This window comes from Populus trichocarpa, chromosome 13, assembly GCF_000002775.5.
Source record: "Populus trichocarpa isolate Nisqually-1 chromosome 13, P.trichocarpa_v4.1, whole genome shotgun sequence".
Taxonomy (NCBI): Eukaryota; Viridiplantae; Streptophyta; class Magnoliopsida; order Malpighiales; family Salicaceae; genus Populus; species Populus trichocarpa.
Window position 1 is genome coordinate 5,287,062 of NC_037297.2, and position 17,010 is coordinate 5,304,071.

Below are 17,010 nucleotides of genomic sequence, written 5' to 3' on the forward strand. Positions count from 1 at the left end.
TGTAGACCACTAAGATACCTCACCACTAGTTGCTCCACTGTTTCTACTAGATCATTCCTGAAAACTAATTGGTAAAACTCATTAGTGTAATCATTGACAACTTTACCTTCTTGTTTTAGCATGTGGAGCCTCTGATATAGAGTTTGGGAGTAGCCAAAAGAAAGAAAATTCTTTCTCATCTTCTTCTTCATCTTGTCCTAGTCATTGATTCTAGCTTTCCCTTATCTCTCTCGTATCTTTTTCGACTGCTCCCACCAAGCAGATGCCCTACCCTGTAATATGATTGCAATCAACTTTACTCATGTCTATTTAGATAAATCATTGTATTAAAAAAAATCCTCTCAACCTCATCCAACAAGTCTACGAATTCTTTTGCCTATAAAGTTCCTGAAAACTCAAGAATTTTGATATGAAAATCGAAATCTGCAGACCTCCTCTCTTGTTACTCAAGAGCTAATCTCATTTGAATATGCCTCTGATTGCTAGTACTCACCAAGGACCCAGATTCACTCTCTTGGTCCTGGTCATGCTGCTCCTGATCTCGTAGGTCTCTCTCCTCTAGCTTACGAGTTAGTTTTGTGATTTATCTTTGCATGTCTTCAATGACGAGCTTTGATACCAATTGAAGCATACAAAGTGAAGGATAAAGGGTTTGTTACAAGTCAGAACCTTCAAAGACCAAGAACACCATAAATATAAAAAGACTCAAAATACTTAATTTTATTCCTCTATGTCTCCCTTTTTCAAATGGCTATTACAACCCTTTATATAGAGAAAACTAAAGAACTCTAATAATACTGAATAAGAAGAAATAAATCAGGGAAAAATATCCCTTTTAAATAGGAAAAAAAACTAGAAAAGCATAATAATAAAGAATAGAAAAATAAAATAGAAAGAAATAAAATTAACTAAGGAAAATATATATTTTCCTGAAAAAGCTCCCATATAAGTCTCTCTGGGTTGGAAAGAACCCATCCTCTAGTTCAGTCTTCGGTTAAAAATTGTTCTCCATCAAAAACATTCTTTTATGCGTGAGCCACCCTATTATGGGTCCCTAACACCTTTGTGCCGACCATTTTATCATAGATCCCTAACATAAAATCTTTGTGAAGGCAGCTCCGTCGTGGATCCCTAACACAATACCTTATGCAGGTCACCCTATCATGGATCCCACCACCAGGATTTCGATTGACAACAACTGATGTAGATGGAAACAACACATTAGTTCCTGTACATTTTTTTTTTCTCAAGAAGAAACCTCATCATCTCCTCATATACAAGCACATTATATTCTATAACCTCTTCTAGCCATGATTGTTCTGTACCACACAGTAAAGAAAAATAACCATCAAGGATTGTTGAGTTTTGATACAAACTAATGATTCGCGTAGCGACGTGATGACTACTATAATGAAAAAGACTTACGGAAACTCATGTAAAAATTTCAATCCGATTCAACAGTCGGATAAAAAATTATGACTATTTTGAGCAATCATTCTGGTCTTGCGCGACCAGATCTCCTCTTGGACCTAGACTTGTTCTATTGGTCTATATCCGACTTCTCATAATCACCCGTCATCACAAGCTCGACTAGGTCAAACCTTCATACACACACGGCATAGAATCTGGCTTTATTTTTAAAGCAATGTTGGGTGTCAAGATTTTTCTCTCGAGGAAGTTGTTCTTCGGCGTTCAGTAGCTGAGTGCGTCGGTGTCAAGTTCTTATTATCTTGTCCCTGCATCTTACAACTTATCATGTGCAGATATGTATCTGAGTTAAGCAGCCAGTGTCAAATGGAGCTGTTGTGAACATTCAACATTTCACATCATATCATTTATGCCCTTGATCCTACCAACCTTCTAGGAATTAGTCTCTTCTTGTGTTCTTGGTTTGGTGGTTAGAGTTCACTCGTGTGACCGTGCCGCGTTTTTTTTCAACTTTGATGGAGTCCACTTTCACACTGGTGGATTCAGGATTGTTGCTTGCACTTTGACTTCCGTGTGAATGAATTTTCACTGCTGCTCATGAACTGGTGGACCTGTACCAAGACAATGGGCTGGCTATTTTTGCTCCATAGTACCCTGGACATCAACAGTTGGATCCATTATTTTGCCCCAGATTAACAACTGGTAATTACAATAAAAAAATAATAATAATACACCTGGTTCGAAGATAATTTTTTGATTTAAATATTTTTTTGTACAAATATGAGTCAAAATTATGTTTTAATTTTTAATTTATAGATTATATATAACTTATACTGCATTGTTTCTTTAAAGTAGTTGTTTAAAATCGATTTTAACATGCTTCTAGTTTTAAATCATTTTAATATATAAATTATTTATGAAAATCAACTTTTAAAGAAGTTGTTTCACAAGTCATTTATATGTATCATGAAATATATAGCGAACTTGCCGAACAAGCTAAAGAAAGTTAGAAATTAACAACATTAAGTAGAGTATTTAATTCAGGATTAAATCCCACCTCCCTTCTCTATATTTGTGATTTTCCTATTACTTGGAAATTGTTTTTAGAATGTACAGAGAGATGTTTAAGGACTGAGGTCAGTGTCATGGTCTGAGGTCTCATGCTTGTGTGAAAACTGGCTTTGATCTTTCTTCATGGGGTGGCCCATGTTCTTGGCCTAATTTGAAGGCTATTAAGAGAGATCACATGTTGATTTGATCTGAGTGAGAGAGAGAGAGAGAGAGATAATCATGTTTGTAGGACGGGACTGAAGTAAATTGCATTGAAGGTGGTGGGATCAGATAGCAGTTGGACCATAGCTAGTATTTTGACAGGATCATCTATTTGTATGCTATTGGCTTTCAATCTTATGGCATTGACTTCATTGCTAATCTGTACTGAGTATTTATTGCCCGTTTAGTTAATGTTTCCAGATATTGACATAGAATACGTCTTTTTGTCTTTTCTATTTAAAAATAAATTTCATTTTAAAATAGTTCACACACACACATATATAACAAAATACTTTTATATTCTTTGTGTGTATATCACTTTTATTTTGAAATATTAATCAACACAATTTAATATTAAATAACAAATTACCAGAGTTTTAATTGTAGGTTGAAATGGTTATTTGATATAGTATTAAAGTCTTGATGATCAAAATATCATGAGTTTAAATATCATTATTCTCATTTATTTAATAAAAGTTAAGTATAAGGCTATATGAATTTATGCAAGTTTCAAATTTAAAGGGCTTTTACTTGAGAAGATATGTTAAAGAATAATATAAATTATATATGAGAACCTCACTTAATAGCTTAAGTTTTTAGATTGAAATGGTTATTTAACATTAATTTACTGTAAAGCCCCGTTTAATTTTGCGATTGAAAAGTATTTTTATAAAAATTTAATTTTTTTCTTGTTTCAAATTACTTTTTTTAGTTTTTTTAGACTGTTTTGATATTAAAAATAAAATTTTAAAAATAAAATAAAAAATAAAAAATATTATTTTAATTTATTTTTAAATAAAAACAACTTTTAAAAAAAATCATAAGATACTAGGGCTTGTGTGGTCCATAGAAAAGATCATTTTCATGAACAATGGAGCAGGGCTATTCATGGGGATCATAAGAATAGGTGCCGTCTCTCATCTCACATGCACCTTGCTATATATGTTGGGTAGAGAAAATAGTAATGTTATAAAATGATGTGATGGGTTCTTCTTCCATTGAACCTCGGGTCCTAGTTAATCTCAAATCATCATGAAGTTACAGCAGAAGAAATTTATTCAAGGGTTGTATATTTGGAGATAGTCGAGATACGCGTAATTTATCTGGACGCATATTAATAAGTAAAAAAAACATATTATAAAATATGATTTTTAGAATTAGTGAAATGAGTCGAAGTACATGTAATTTATTTGGACGCATATTAATAACCAAAAAAAAACATGCTATAAAATAAACGAAAACACGAGGACAAATTAGAAAGAAATAAAGTATTTATAAGACTCGATCGCTGCATGTGAATATGCCAAAAGAAATACAGGAATGTTAGGGCAAGAAAGTTTTCATGTACGCTACAGTCAGAGGCATGCATGTCATATCAAGCTTTTTTTTAAAAAAAAAAAGATAAAAACGACGCCAATAAATATTTATGAAATTAGTTATAGGCATTTAAATGGAAAATAGATGTTACTCAGTCCGTACAATACCTTTATTAATACACACCTACGTACGTATATACAACCGAAAACATCATATCAAACCTCCAATACTAATTTAATAATTTTCTGTCCTTTTTTGACCTAGTTGGTGCATCCTCCCTGCATCTCAGGTATGGATATATAGGGTATTGAGAATGTAATAATAATTATTTTTTAAAATGTTTTTAATAAATATTTATGTATTAATACATGTCTATGTATTTACAAGTAAAACATCAAATCAAATCTCCAATACAAATTTAATAATTTTTCTGTCCTATTTTGACTAGTTGGTGGATACACCCTGTCTCTCATTTATAGATTTGCAGGGATATTTAGTATAGGGGTAATAATTAATTTTTAAAATGTTTTTTATTAATATATTAAAATAATATTTTTTTATTTTAAAAAAATTATTTTTGATATAAAAATAATTCAAAAACATAAAAAAAATTAATTTTAAATAAAAAATTAAAATTTATTCAATTTCCATTTAAAACGTAATACTAAACAGGAGCTATACATGTAATGAGGTTTCTCTATATAAAATATAGTATTGAATAAATAGGTATAACGGTTAAATTCTATGGTTGCTAGCATACAGTAATAACCGCACTCTTGAAAAGATAAACCCTCATTGTATATATTATATAATAAGTTTTTATATATGATAGCCACCGGAGATTTACATGGTTGTTAATTTTAGGACTCGTGGGATTAGTCGAGGTACGCGCAAGCTAGCTCGGACACCCATATTAAACCAAAAAAAAAAAAAAGCTTGTAGATAAAATCATAATTTCTTATATCATATAGTAATATTTCTTATGAGTGGCTGTTTAAAAAACATTCTGAATCGTAAAACTTGTCAACTGTTTATATTCCTAAAATCTTTGATGTTTATTACCAAAATTCGTGTGTTTTAATATTTCTCATTAATTATAGTTTTTTAGGATATTTTGCATCGATACGCTCCTTATATTTGGTTTTAATGAATTTTTTAGCATTTTTTTTAATTTATTGAAGAAACTTTGATTGCTTCATAAATAATCTTATCTATATAACATTTTTAGAACTTCCCGTGAACTATATATGGGAAGAAATTATTGTTGGGCCTTCTAATAAAATTTAATATATCTGTTTTCTTTTACCATAAAATTAGAGATAATTATAAAAATTAAAAAAGAATCCGATTTCTTTTAAGAAAAAAAATTAAATTCTCGTCAGCTTATAATGGGTGCTTTTTTAAAATGTTAATGAACGCATACACATGTACGTACCTTGTTATAAAATAATTAATTAATATTGCGACAGCACCAAGCTGATTATGAGAAAACATTATAGTAGTCTTCCGTCAGGGACCTTGATCATTAAGCATTGCACTTGATGATAGATGGGTAGATCGATAGCAAAGCAAACTTTAATTTTGTTTCCTAAGTGATTCTAAAGATATTAATAATAAAAAAAGGAGGAGAGGTTTTCCTGTAACTCTTCTAACAAAGCATTATTTTTTTTCTTTTTTAATTTATTTTTCAATCAATGTTTTTTTTTAATCTACCCGGGTTGATTTGATTCATTTTTTGTGTCATTTTTTAATTAAATTTTTTATAAATTTTATCTTTTAACATTGGGTCCGAAAGGGTTAATTGAAAATTGAGCTTCATAATTTATTTTGATTTTCTCTTAACGAGGTATATTAGTCTCGTGACTAAATTCACAAATTTGACAAGTTATATAACCTAAGTTAAATCAAGTCATTTTATATTTTTTTTTCTTTGAGTTTATCTTGATCTCATGACCCAGGTCATGGGTTTGGCAGATTGACCCAGGTTGTTTTTTATGTTTTTTTAATTGATTTTTTTTATTTCATCTTTAAACATTGAGCTGATTGGAAATTGAGAATTGTAATTTGTAATTTGTTTCAAATTGTTTTTTATGGGATATCTCAGTTTTATGATCTACATCACGGGTTTAACAGATTAACTTATGTTGTTTTTTAGGTTTTTTTTTTTTTAAAAAAAAAAGGCATAAGATTTTTAAAGCAAAAACACTATCATGTTCTTTATTTATGTATGGCATGTAATTAAGACAAAATGACCAAAATTAACTCTGAATCAGTGTAGATTCTAAAAAGTATTATAAAAGAGGTTAAAATGAAGATGTTCTACACATTTTGTAATAGTTTTTTTCTTTCTTTCTTCTTTGTTATTTTTTCAGCTTCTTTTGCCCCTAGTGTGCTTAGCTTTAGTTGAGAATAATTTGGACTTAACCAATTAGTTTATTAACCTTTTTTATTAATGTAGGGCAATGTACAATAGTTAGTGTAGAGATTACAACACACAATTAATCTATACACATGATAAATAGAATTATTGTAATATATACCCTATAAAGTAGCACTTCCTATAATACGCTCCCTGAAGTTAAGGGCGGGGTTTCAACTCTAAGCATGAACTGGAAATGATTAAAAGAAGTTATGGGAAATAGCTTGGTAAGAACATATGCAAGTTGATCCTTAGAGAAAATTAAACAAATATGAATACCTTTCTTGACAACCCTATCTCGTACAAAATGATAGTCCACCTTCACATGTTTAGTATGAGCATGGAAAATAAGATTGACAAACAAATAAGTGGCACCCAAATTATCACACTAAAGCATAGGCAAAAAAGTAGGAATAATATGTAGATATGTCAATAAATATTGAAGTCATAAGACCTCAAAAGTGTCATCAGCTAAAGCCTTATACTCAACCTCGGTCAAAGATCGAGCAATTGTACATTGTTTGCCCAATTTTCAAGAAATCGGTATACAATTGAAATAGACAAGATAATCACCCGTTGACTTACGATCATCAACACTATCAGCCCAATCAACATCTATATATTAAACAATATAAAGTAAATGAGGAACTACGAGTGATATGTAAGCTAAAAGAAACTATACCCTTCTGATAACGCAGAATGTGTTTAATGGCAGCCCAATGTGTATCTGCAGGAGAATATATAAACTGACATACTTTATTCACAACAAAACAAATATCTGGTCTCATAAATGTGAGATATTAAAGAGCACCAACAATTTGATGAAACCATGTAGGATCAGAAAATATGCAATCGGACACTATAACAAGTTTGGAGGCAGAAATACGAGTATCGACTAATTTGCAGGAAGACATACCTACCCGGTGGAGTTTGTCAAGAATATACTTATCTTACTGGAGCATGCTAGTAGGGTAAAATAATAGGCAACTCCTAAATCCCAGAGCTTAAATTCTGAGCTTAGCAATTGGATTAAATGGTGAAGTAAGACTAAATTGCTTACAGTAAGAAAAATATCATCGACATAAACAAGGAAATAAAATATATCAATACTCATAGACAAGATGAATAAAGAGGTATCAACATTTGAAGCAAGAAATCCAATAGATAAAAGATAATCACTCAGGGAGTGTACCATGCTCGAGGAGCTTGTTTCAACTTATACAAAGATTTATGTAGCTGACATACATGAGAAGAAAGAGTAAGATCAACAAAACCTGGAGGTTGCTGCATATACAACTCTTCGTGAAGTATCCCATTAAGAAAGATATTATGTATATTAAGCTAATTAATCGTCCAACCATTAAAACCGCAATGGTGAGAACCGAATGAACAGTAACATGTTTTACCACAGGACTAAAAGTTTTAGAATAGTCAATGCTTTCCTACTGAATAAAATATATAGCAACCAACCAAGCTTTATAGCGCTCAACGCTTCCATCTGCAAAAAAAAAAAAAAAAAAAAGGATCAAATTTTAACACTTCACGGACACAAATTTTTTTGTTTTGTTAGATTGCTTAACACAAAGACAGACATAAGGTACAAATTGATTCATGATTAAAAAACCGTTACCACCAGTGTATCTTTTTTTTTAAAAAAAAAAGTTTGATTCTACCGAAACTCGCTTGCTCCAAACTAAAGAGAGATAAATTGGAATTAATCTTATGTTTCACAAGTATATAATAAACACATTTTATTTTGTGATATAATTGTTGCTATCTACTCCAATTATCATTAATTATTTATACAAGAAGGTATAATTGTTTGTACTCAACAATGCTGGAACACGGCTGGATTAATTACATTTTTGTCCCTAAAGCTATAACCCTGTGAGGTTCTTCTATTGATATAAAGGTAGTAGTGCATGTAGAAGGGAGGTGGGGGACCAAATTGTATCACGTACGTATAGAAGAGATCAGAAGCCAGAACCTAGCTAGGCTGTATCTTGTGAAAGATTGGCATTTTTGCTTCTCATCAGTCATCACCGAAAGGTCATTTAAGATCACATGTCTCTCTCTCTCTCTCATTTATATATACTACAAGTATTTCTAGCTAAAAAGCCATTGAAGCAACCATTTTACCTCATTTGGATGCAAGACTTTCGTGACACTCTCTCATTTTTTACTTTTATGGATTTTCTTCCTCTTGCTTTCACTTCGCAATAGTTCCCATTTTTGGTTCAAGTAATTAATTACCAAATTTTGCATATCCCTGATATCTGAACAAATTCATTGTGGGGGTTGAGTGCCAGCTAATTATATATAATCTTGAAGGTATTAAATAATAATTCTAAAGTCTTAAACCCAATATATTCTGCCGAAATGGACCCAGCAGTGCTACTTATATATAATGCATGATATCTCCTACGCTTAAACCTTCCTTATGGGAACTCCATAATTATACGTTAATTATTGCTTCTGGCTACATATTCTTAGCTAGGGTTTAGTTCAAAGACAAAATTATTTTGTTGTTTATCTATCCATGAGTGTCGTGTCGTGTCTTCATTTTGACTTCAATAACATTCGTCTCCACTTGTGTATCTCTTTCTCTTGTATGTGTACACAGTAACCTAGATAAATATGAAGCACATACTACTAGTTAATCAATATCTGGTGGAGACCCATGAAAGGATCTCTAATAAATGGGTAGACTACTCTTCTCTTTCATTTTTTTCTTTCTTCGCTGTCGTGCGTTAGGCGCATCTCTTTCTAACCCTTGAACCAAATTCGATCCACATATACATATCCTGTGTAATTTGACTTTTTGCAATGGAGTACTTATTAATTAGCAGGACTTTTTTGCTTTTTTTTCCTCTCAGTCAACATGCTGCTGGTCTCGCACAAATTACACAGAGTGTGAAATGCTTAATTAGGTTATTTCATGACATTCAATTCATTAATATATAATAAGATTAATTACAATTTGCAAAGAGATCCTAACTTCTCAGAATCCCTGAGAGATTAAACAAAACAAGAGATTAAACCCTGAGAGATCACACTGCTATTTTTTTTCTTTGATTTTTCCTCCACTGGTTTAGCTGAAACTAAAAATAAAACAAAAGAAAAAGGAAAAAGAAAAAAAAAAAAGGATCGAGAATGGGAGAGAAGGAACAATAACGTGCTCAGAATATTGGAGACAGTTCCATGATTTCTTCCACTTGAACAGAACCATTTTCATCCAAGAGCCACTTCTCAAGAAATGACAGGGGGGGAGTGCTTTCATCAGATTTCTGCTTCCTCTCAGTCATTGTAATATTGGCCTTCTCATCACTCGTAGAGCTCTTGAAATCCTTTGTAGTAGTAACAACAGTAGCAGAATCACAAGAGGATTTGTCCCATGCAACATTATTCAAGTTCTCAAGTGATAAAATGGACTCAAACTCTTCATGAGAGATTAGATCACCACTTTCTTCCTCGGGTTTTGGCCTATAAGATTGAAGAGAATTTGTAGCCACTGAATTGCCAAAGCTATGACCATTGTTTTCCAGGCTGTTGTTGTTTTTCTCCCAATTTTCTTTGAGAAGATCAGTGCCGTTTGGCTTTGGAGATGATCTCATCCAACCTTCAAGAAGGCGCGAAATGTTTTCGGTACTTGATGCATATGTGGAGACCTGATTAGGCCTGTTGAGGACTGAGGAATCGGTGGTGAAATCATCCAAGCACTTTCTCTCATTGAAACTTTTCGACATAAACTGACTACTTGCTGAGCCTTGTGCCATAGGATCCAAAGCCGATTGGAACTTCTTTAGTTTCTTCTTCAGGTGGGTGTTCCAGTAGTTCTTTATATCATTATCTGTTCTCTGGGGAAGATATGAAGCTATGGCTGCCCATCTGTCGTCCAAATAAATCAAGAACAACAAAAAGGATTCAAATTAATTCATGACATGTAATTATGTCATAAAAAAATACTAACGATATAATTCGATTTACCAAATGAAAAACACAAAAATTTAAACAGAAAATTGAGGTTTTTGGGGATTACTTGTTACCCAATAAAGCTTGCAAGTGAATTATCATCCCTTCTTCATGTGGTGTAAAGTTGCCTCGCTTAATTCCTGGTCTGAGGTAATTAGTCCATCTAAGCCTGCAACTTTTGCTGCACCTTAACAACCCTTTGCAAGCAACAAGATATATTGATCCATTAGTGTACTCCATAATTCAATGTTTATTTACGTACTGATCATCCAAAAATGAAAACCCCATGTCTTGAAAAACATTGGAAATGTAAGTCCCATGCCAAGATTTCAAAACTGGTCATTGGGATTCATTTCATAAATGATGAGGAGCAATCAGATGGATCTAAGTTGTGGAACTTACCAGTGTTGGTAGGAACTGATCTCCAATTTCCTGGACCATGTTCTTGAATATAAGAGACTAGGATGATGTCCTCCTCAGGGGTCCATGGACCTTTCTTGATCCCAACTTTGTCACAGCAAGGAGGTCTTCCCATGGCTTAGGACCTTCACCCACAATTTCCTCTCTCTTTTCTTTTGCTAGCTAATCACTCTCCCTTTCGTCTAGGCTAAAGCTTCTCTCTATAGGGACTTGTCAAATAGTGTAATCTATCACCATGTGAAAGTATATATACATGGACGTCTAGGGGGGCACCAGGTTTCTTTTTACACCACACTTGATCTACCATGCTGACTCACCTTGCCTTTTTATTAAATTTCACTTAGTCAATCTAGAAAGAGAAGCCAATGTCAGAAGGGAAGTGAATGTCTCTCCTGTGGCTTTTCCTATCTGGCCGATCACGTGCCACTGCAGCTCTTTTCACCCAAAGGTAGGAAACTTCCCAGCCCTACAGTCTTTATTTCTCTTCTATCCGGCACCTCTCACTTTGGGTAAATTACAATACTTAGAACACGTTTGTTTCTTGAAAAATTATTTTTTAAATTTTTCTATATTTGTTTGCTATTAAAAAAAATTGATCAATAGAAAATATTTTCCAGTCAAAGAAAAATTTGATTTAATTTCCAGAAAAATATTTTTCTTTTTGGTTGTGTTTGTTCTGTGGAAAGTGGTTTCCGGGAAACCACTTTCCAAACTTTTCTGTGTTTGTTTGTCATTAGAAAAGTTAGTCAACGGAAAACACTTTCCAGTCAAAGAAAAATTTGGCTTGGTTTTCAGGAAAGTGTTTTCCTGAAAAATTTGGGCGAAAAACACTTTCCAGAAGTTGTGAAAAATTTAGAAATATCATTATTTACTGATTATATCAAATTTGATCCTCAAACTTTTGATTGCTATATATAATTTGTTTTGAATATTTATTTTTCAATTTCATCTCTTAAAATTTAATTTTTATATTAATTTTGGTCTTTTTTTTATAATTGTTATTTGCTTTTCCTTATCATTTTTTTATTGAAATTTTTTATCTATCAAATTTGGTCCTCATTCTTTTGATTGTTACTTATTTTATTTGAAATAATTTATGAAATATTAATTATTATTATTTTAATTTCTTCATCTTTCATTTTTTTTAATTTTTTAGATTTGATCTCTATTATTTTGATTATTATTTATTTTATTTGAGATAATTTATGAAATTATATTTTTTTTCAATTTCATTCTCATTCAACTTTTTAATTTGTAAGATTTGTTTCTCATTATTTTAATAAACTTGAGAAAAATAAAACATTAATAAGTTATTTTCCAGTTCATTTTCCATGACATAACCAAACACTAGAAAGTGTTTTCCAACTTATTTTCCATTACACTACCAAACATCGAAAAATACTTTCCCGGAATTCACTTTCCAAAAAAAAAACTACTTTCTAGCAAACAAACGAGGCCTTATTTTGTATTTCATTATTATGGTTCAGTGACTTCCATAGGTCGCTACGGACTTCGCGGCAAATCAGGTTTGTAAGATGCTGTGTTTTTAAAATATTTTTGAAAATAATTTATTTTTTTATGTTTTTAAATCATTTTAATGTTGTAATATCAAAAATAAATTTTAAAAAAACTCTACATAATATCAAACAAACTTTTAGAGTTAAAAAAAAAAACTCAAAAATAAACAAGAAGTCACAATACCATCAAGACTATACAAAAAAAAATCCATTAAAAGCTTCAATTTTGCTATTACAAGATTAAGAGTAAAAAAACTCAAATATACATTTAATGGGCTTATTCGGAATATTTAAACCAAGGTGAATTTCATGAATACAACATCAACAAATAAAGATCAGGCCTTAGTCAATTTAATTCGTGTACAAAATGGACCTAATCCATCTACTTCATTGGCTAATTAATTTTGGCAGTTTGAGGCTTATTTTTCTTAATGTATAGTTTACTCTAACAGTTATAGTTTTCAATCCAACCATTGGATCGAGCTGAAATTTCATCAGAAATTTTCAGAGGTCTTGTTCTATATTAGATTAATATTTCAGGTTAATTAAATATCTGAAAGACCTTGCGATAAGATCCAGAAGCTACCAGTATTTATATTAGTTTCATAATTGATTTAGGGTTCTTTTTCCTTTTTTTATTTAGAACTCTTTTATTATTTTTTTAGCATTGTTTATGACATTTTATCTAGTATAGATAGGATTATTTAGCTTGTATTTAGAATTTTTTTAGGGGAACAAACTTTGTTTTTAACAATTATTATTGTGTGTGAGAAGTTTTGCTCATATTTTTTTATTCTTCATTGAACTACTCTAACTTATCGAAAAATTAACCAAACTTTATGTCGTCTTCTATACTTCTCATTTTCATCTCTTTATAGATGTTAGGTGGGGATTCGATTATTTATAGTTTGGTGTTTCAATGCAAGTTATCGTTGTGTCAAGTTCAATTTCAAACTTGATCTTAACTTTCTTGAAAAGAGTTGATTTGATTGTAGATTTCTAAATCCTCATATTCACGGGGTTCACATCAAGTCACTACCTAGTTTAATGTAGCTAGAAACTATAATTGGTTTTCAGATATTCTTAGGTAAGGGGTTGATTATACTAAAAGAAAGACGCATCACCCTAAAATATTATACCTAAGGTAAGCTACCTCTATATTCTAAAACCTGTGATGGCGTACTTATTGGGCCTTTCTAATTATGTGCTTAAACTAGCATATTCTTGAATATAAAGACCTAGGATATTGATTTGGTATTGAGTTTGGCTACAAGACTTGATCCTCACTTTTAAAACACGGACGTTGAACTCGAGAAGATGGCGAATATTAAATTGGGTTTTTTGAACTCATTTTCTTGATTATGTCCCAAATTAGGCTTTTAGGTTACCACTCACTCTCAATAAACCTTATAAGATCATGTTGACCTGGTCTAAATCAACTCACGATATGGTAAAAAGGAATATATCCTGAAACAAAAAAAAAATTCTTAGCATCCATTCTCACCAAAATAAAATAGAATAAATTAATTACTAAATAATAACCATATATAAAATAAAAGGACATGCTACATATTTTTTATCCTTTTTTTGTTTTAAAAAATGTTATCACATCATAAGTGACTTCGTTGGTAGGATGATGAATTACTATCTTATAGAAAAAATGAGTAAAAAGGTTATTGCCAAAACACCAATCAACTAACAGATTCAAATTCATTTTTCAGAAAAATCATTTTTATTTATTTTTTATTCAAAAATCGAAAGATAAAAATAAACAAACACAAAGGAATACAAAATCAAAAAAATCTTTTTTTATATAAGAAAATATTCATACCATTAAAAAATGTAAATAAAACAAACTCCATGTAAAATCTCACCCTTCATATATAAAATTAAAAAAAAACCATCAAATCTGACACAACACATTCATCATTTATATATGGAAATTGATAAAAATAGATTCAATTCTCTCAACCAATCCATCATCACTTCGTATATAAATCAACTCTTCACACCAGAATAATCTTAATTAATCCATGTTACTTAAACTACAGAAAAATTAAGGCATCATATATAAATCCAATTCATCACATCAGAGTAAATTCAATTAACTCATATGGACATATCACATGTAACCCAATGTGCTATACCAAAATACCAACAAAAATAAAATAATTTAATTAAACATGTCATGTACAAAAAATCAGAAACATCCAATATGAAATAAGTTCCTTTATTCAAAATTCAAACATATGTATAAATAATACACAACCCATATATAATTCAAACCAATCATCATAAGAAAATTTTGTTTTCAATGAAAATGAACTTAAAAAAATAATTATCAGTGGCTAGAATCTACTAGAGGTTGGCTGGATAACGACAACACATGGCATTCACTCGCGAACAAATATAAATTAGGCAATGATGAACATAAGTGGTGCGTGCTCCTCACATGCTACCTCTAACCTATATAAAAAGTAAGAAATTATTGGCTTTTTAGGTGGCAATTGAGGTTGAGATGATTGAATCATTTTTGGATTTGTTTTCATGTTCATTTTTCTTGGTTTCTAGATGATATTTCAGGTTGAATTTGGTGGAAAAGAGGGATTATTTTGGTTTGGTTATGGTCTCGATCTGGGCTGCTATTTTGGTTGGTTTTGGGCAAAAACTAGCATTGGTTTATGAGGAGACCGAGTTGTTGTTGATGGTGTTTGTTGTTATCTGAGCTAAAAGGGATGAGGTTGTGAGTAGGGCTACTACCATTCGGTTTTTAAATGATGGAGAGTAGGACTTTTAAGGCTGTTATATTGATCACATTAATGAAAAGATTGGCTAATGGTGAGAATTACTACCAAAATTTTACATTTTACCAACAGAATATTTCGTCAGTAGTTAGACAATGATTCTATCGGCATGATTTTTTACCAATGGGCTCATAAATGGTAACTATTCATCAAAAAAACTTTTCTCGATGATTCTTGTTATGTTGATCATTCCATCGGTGCTCATAGATGGGAGCACATATAACACCCATATGTGATTTTAGCTTCAAGTACAATCGCTAGAGTTTGGTCATCTCAGCACTAAGTCGTTCTGTCTCAGCAGCAAAATGGATCGTCCGAGCTTCAACTTGTTGATTTAAAATCGCCTTAAGCTCTGGAGTTTGAGTACTAAGAACCGATTGCAAGCATCAATGAGTTGAAACACTTCGGGTAATCCGCAAGTCCTCGATTGTAGTGTTTGAGATACTGTAAACCCGATTTCTATTAGGTCCATTGCCAACCATAGTTCCAAATCAAGTTTTGGATGGGTTGAAGGATCGCCCTCGTATCTCTCTTGAAACTAGGTGTTGTACGTTTCCTGGAGAGAGAAAATCAGCAAATTCATAAAAATAATAACTTAAGAAAATAATTTGTTGAAATAAAACATACCATGAAGTACTGAGCTCGGCTATGCATGAGTTGTTGCACCCCTTTCCGACGTTCATCATTTCACACGTGCGTTTCTAATAAAAGCTCCATTGGTCTTGGTTCATGTCCACGAACTATAGCCTGAAAGAAAAAAAAAATTTTAGTTAAACATATTCATATAAAACAACAATTTTAAAAAATAGATGTAATGAAAAAAGAATCTTATTATTTGTTTTGCATGTGAAACAAACAGAATGAATCCACTGGTGTGCGTGGTAATGAATCGTGAATCTGCATGTTTTGGTTCTCCGCATCGAATTGTTGCTGTCGCATGAAATGCTCGGACATTACTTGTTGAATATATTCTACCCATACAGCCTCCAAGACATATGGAGGTCTGAAATCCTTCCAAATCACCATGTCTTTCTAGCCTAGAAGCTCTTTTTATTTAGCATATTTTTTGGCTTTTTTTTTCCGAGCCTCGTACAAAAAATCATGCAACATATATGGTAGAAATGAATTATCGGTTAATAAATAAAAAATAAAATTTTAACATTTGGATAAAAAAATATTTATTTTAATTTCAATCTTACCTAGTTACAACGTGATTCTATCAAACCCTCCCAACAACAGTGTTGTCAGCTCTATCCCAGTAAAATTTTTTGTTGAAGTTCATATTTGCAAAAGAATTAGTTCATCAATATTAATTTTTTAAGTTAATATTAATCCTGAACTTTCCGAACCCTGCATCAATCATAGGTTTTTATTCAGGATTTTTGGAAACCTGACTCCATTAAAATAGTGGCACTTCCATCGACGATTTAGTCATCAATGTTATCGTTCGGGCAACCTCAACAATTACGGGTTGCACCAAAACTAGGAAACTTCTGCTTACCAGATTGAAAATCAAACACAATGAGCCAAAACAAAACGATCTGAAAATATTAAAAAAAATTAATTTTAAGCAAAAAAAAAATTAAATTTTTGCAAAACATGGTTTCAACCACTAGTAGAATGAGCGGAAAGAGAAACTCTGTATTAGGATCATCAACAAATAAATTTGTGACAGATTACTAGTACTAAAATAAAATACATGATTAATAGTATAAACAATAGTAAAAGCAGCATCACTCAAGAAGCATTCAGGACAAGAAGTTAGAGTTGATATGACATATAGTATCAACTATTAAAAATAGGTGTATGTATACATTTAGCACGTCTATTTTGTTCAAAAATAAGAGCAAGAATGTTGAGT

General features: G+C 31.5%; 1 protein-coding gene across 1 annotated transcript; it reads right to left on the reverse strand.

Annotated features, from left to right (window-relative positions):
• Positions 1-9,350: 9,350 nt before the first annotated feature.
• Positions 9,351-11,061, reverse strand: LOC7489712 (transcription factor MYB60). Its single transcript, XM_002319698.4, has 3 exons — positions 10,811-11,061; positions 10,476-10,605; positions 9,351-10,324 (listed from the first exon to the last, which is right to left on the reverse strand). The coding sequence occupies exons 1-3, from the start codon at positions 10,941-10,943 to the stop codon at positions 9,616-9,618; spliced, it is 972 nt and encodes a 323-aa protein (XP_002319734.1). The 5' UTR covers positions 10,944-11,061; the 3' UTR covers positions 9,351-9,615.
• Between the last annotated feature and the right edge of the window lie 5,949 nt (positions 11,062-17,010).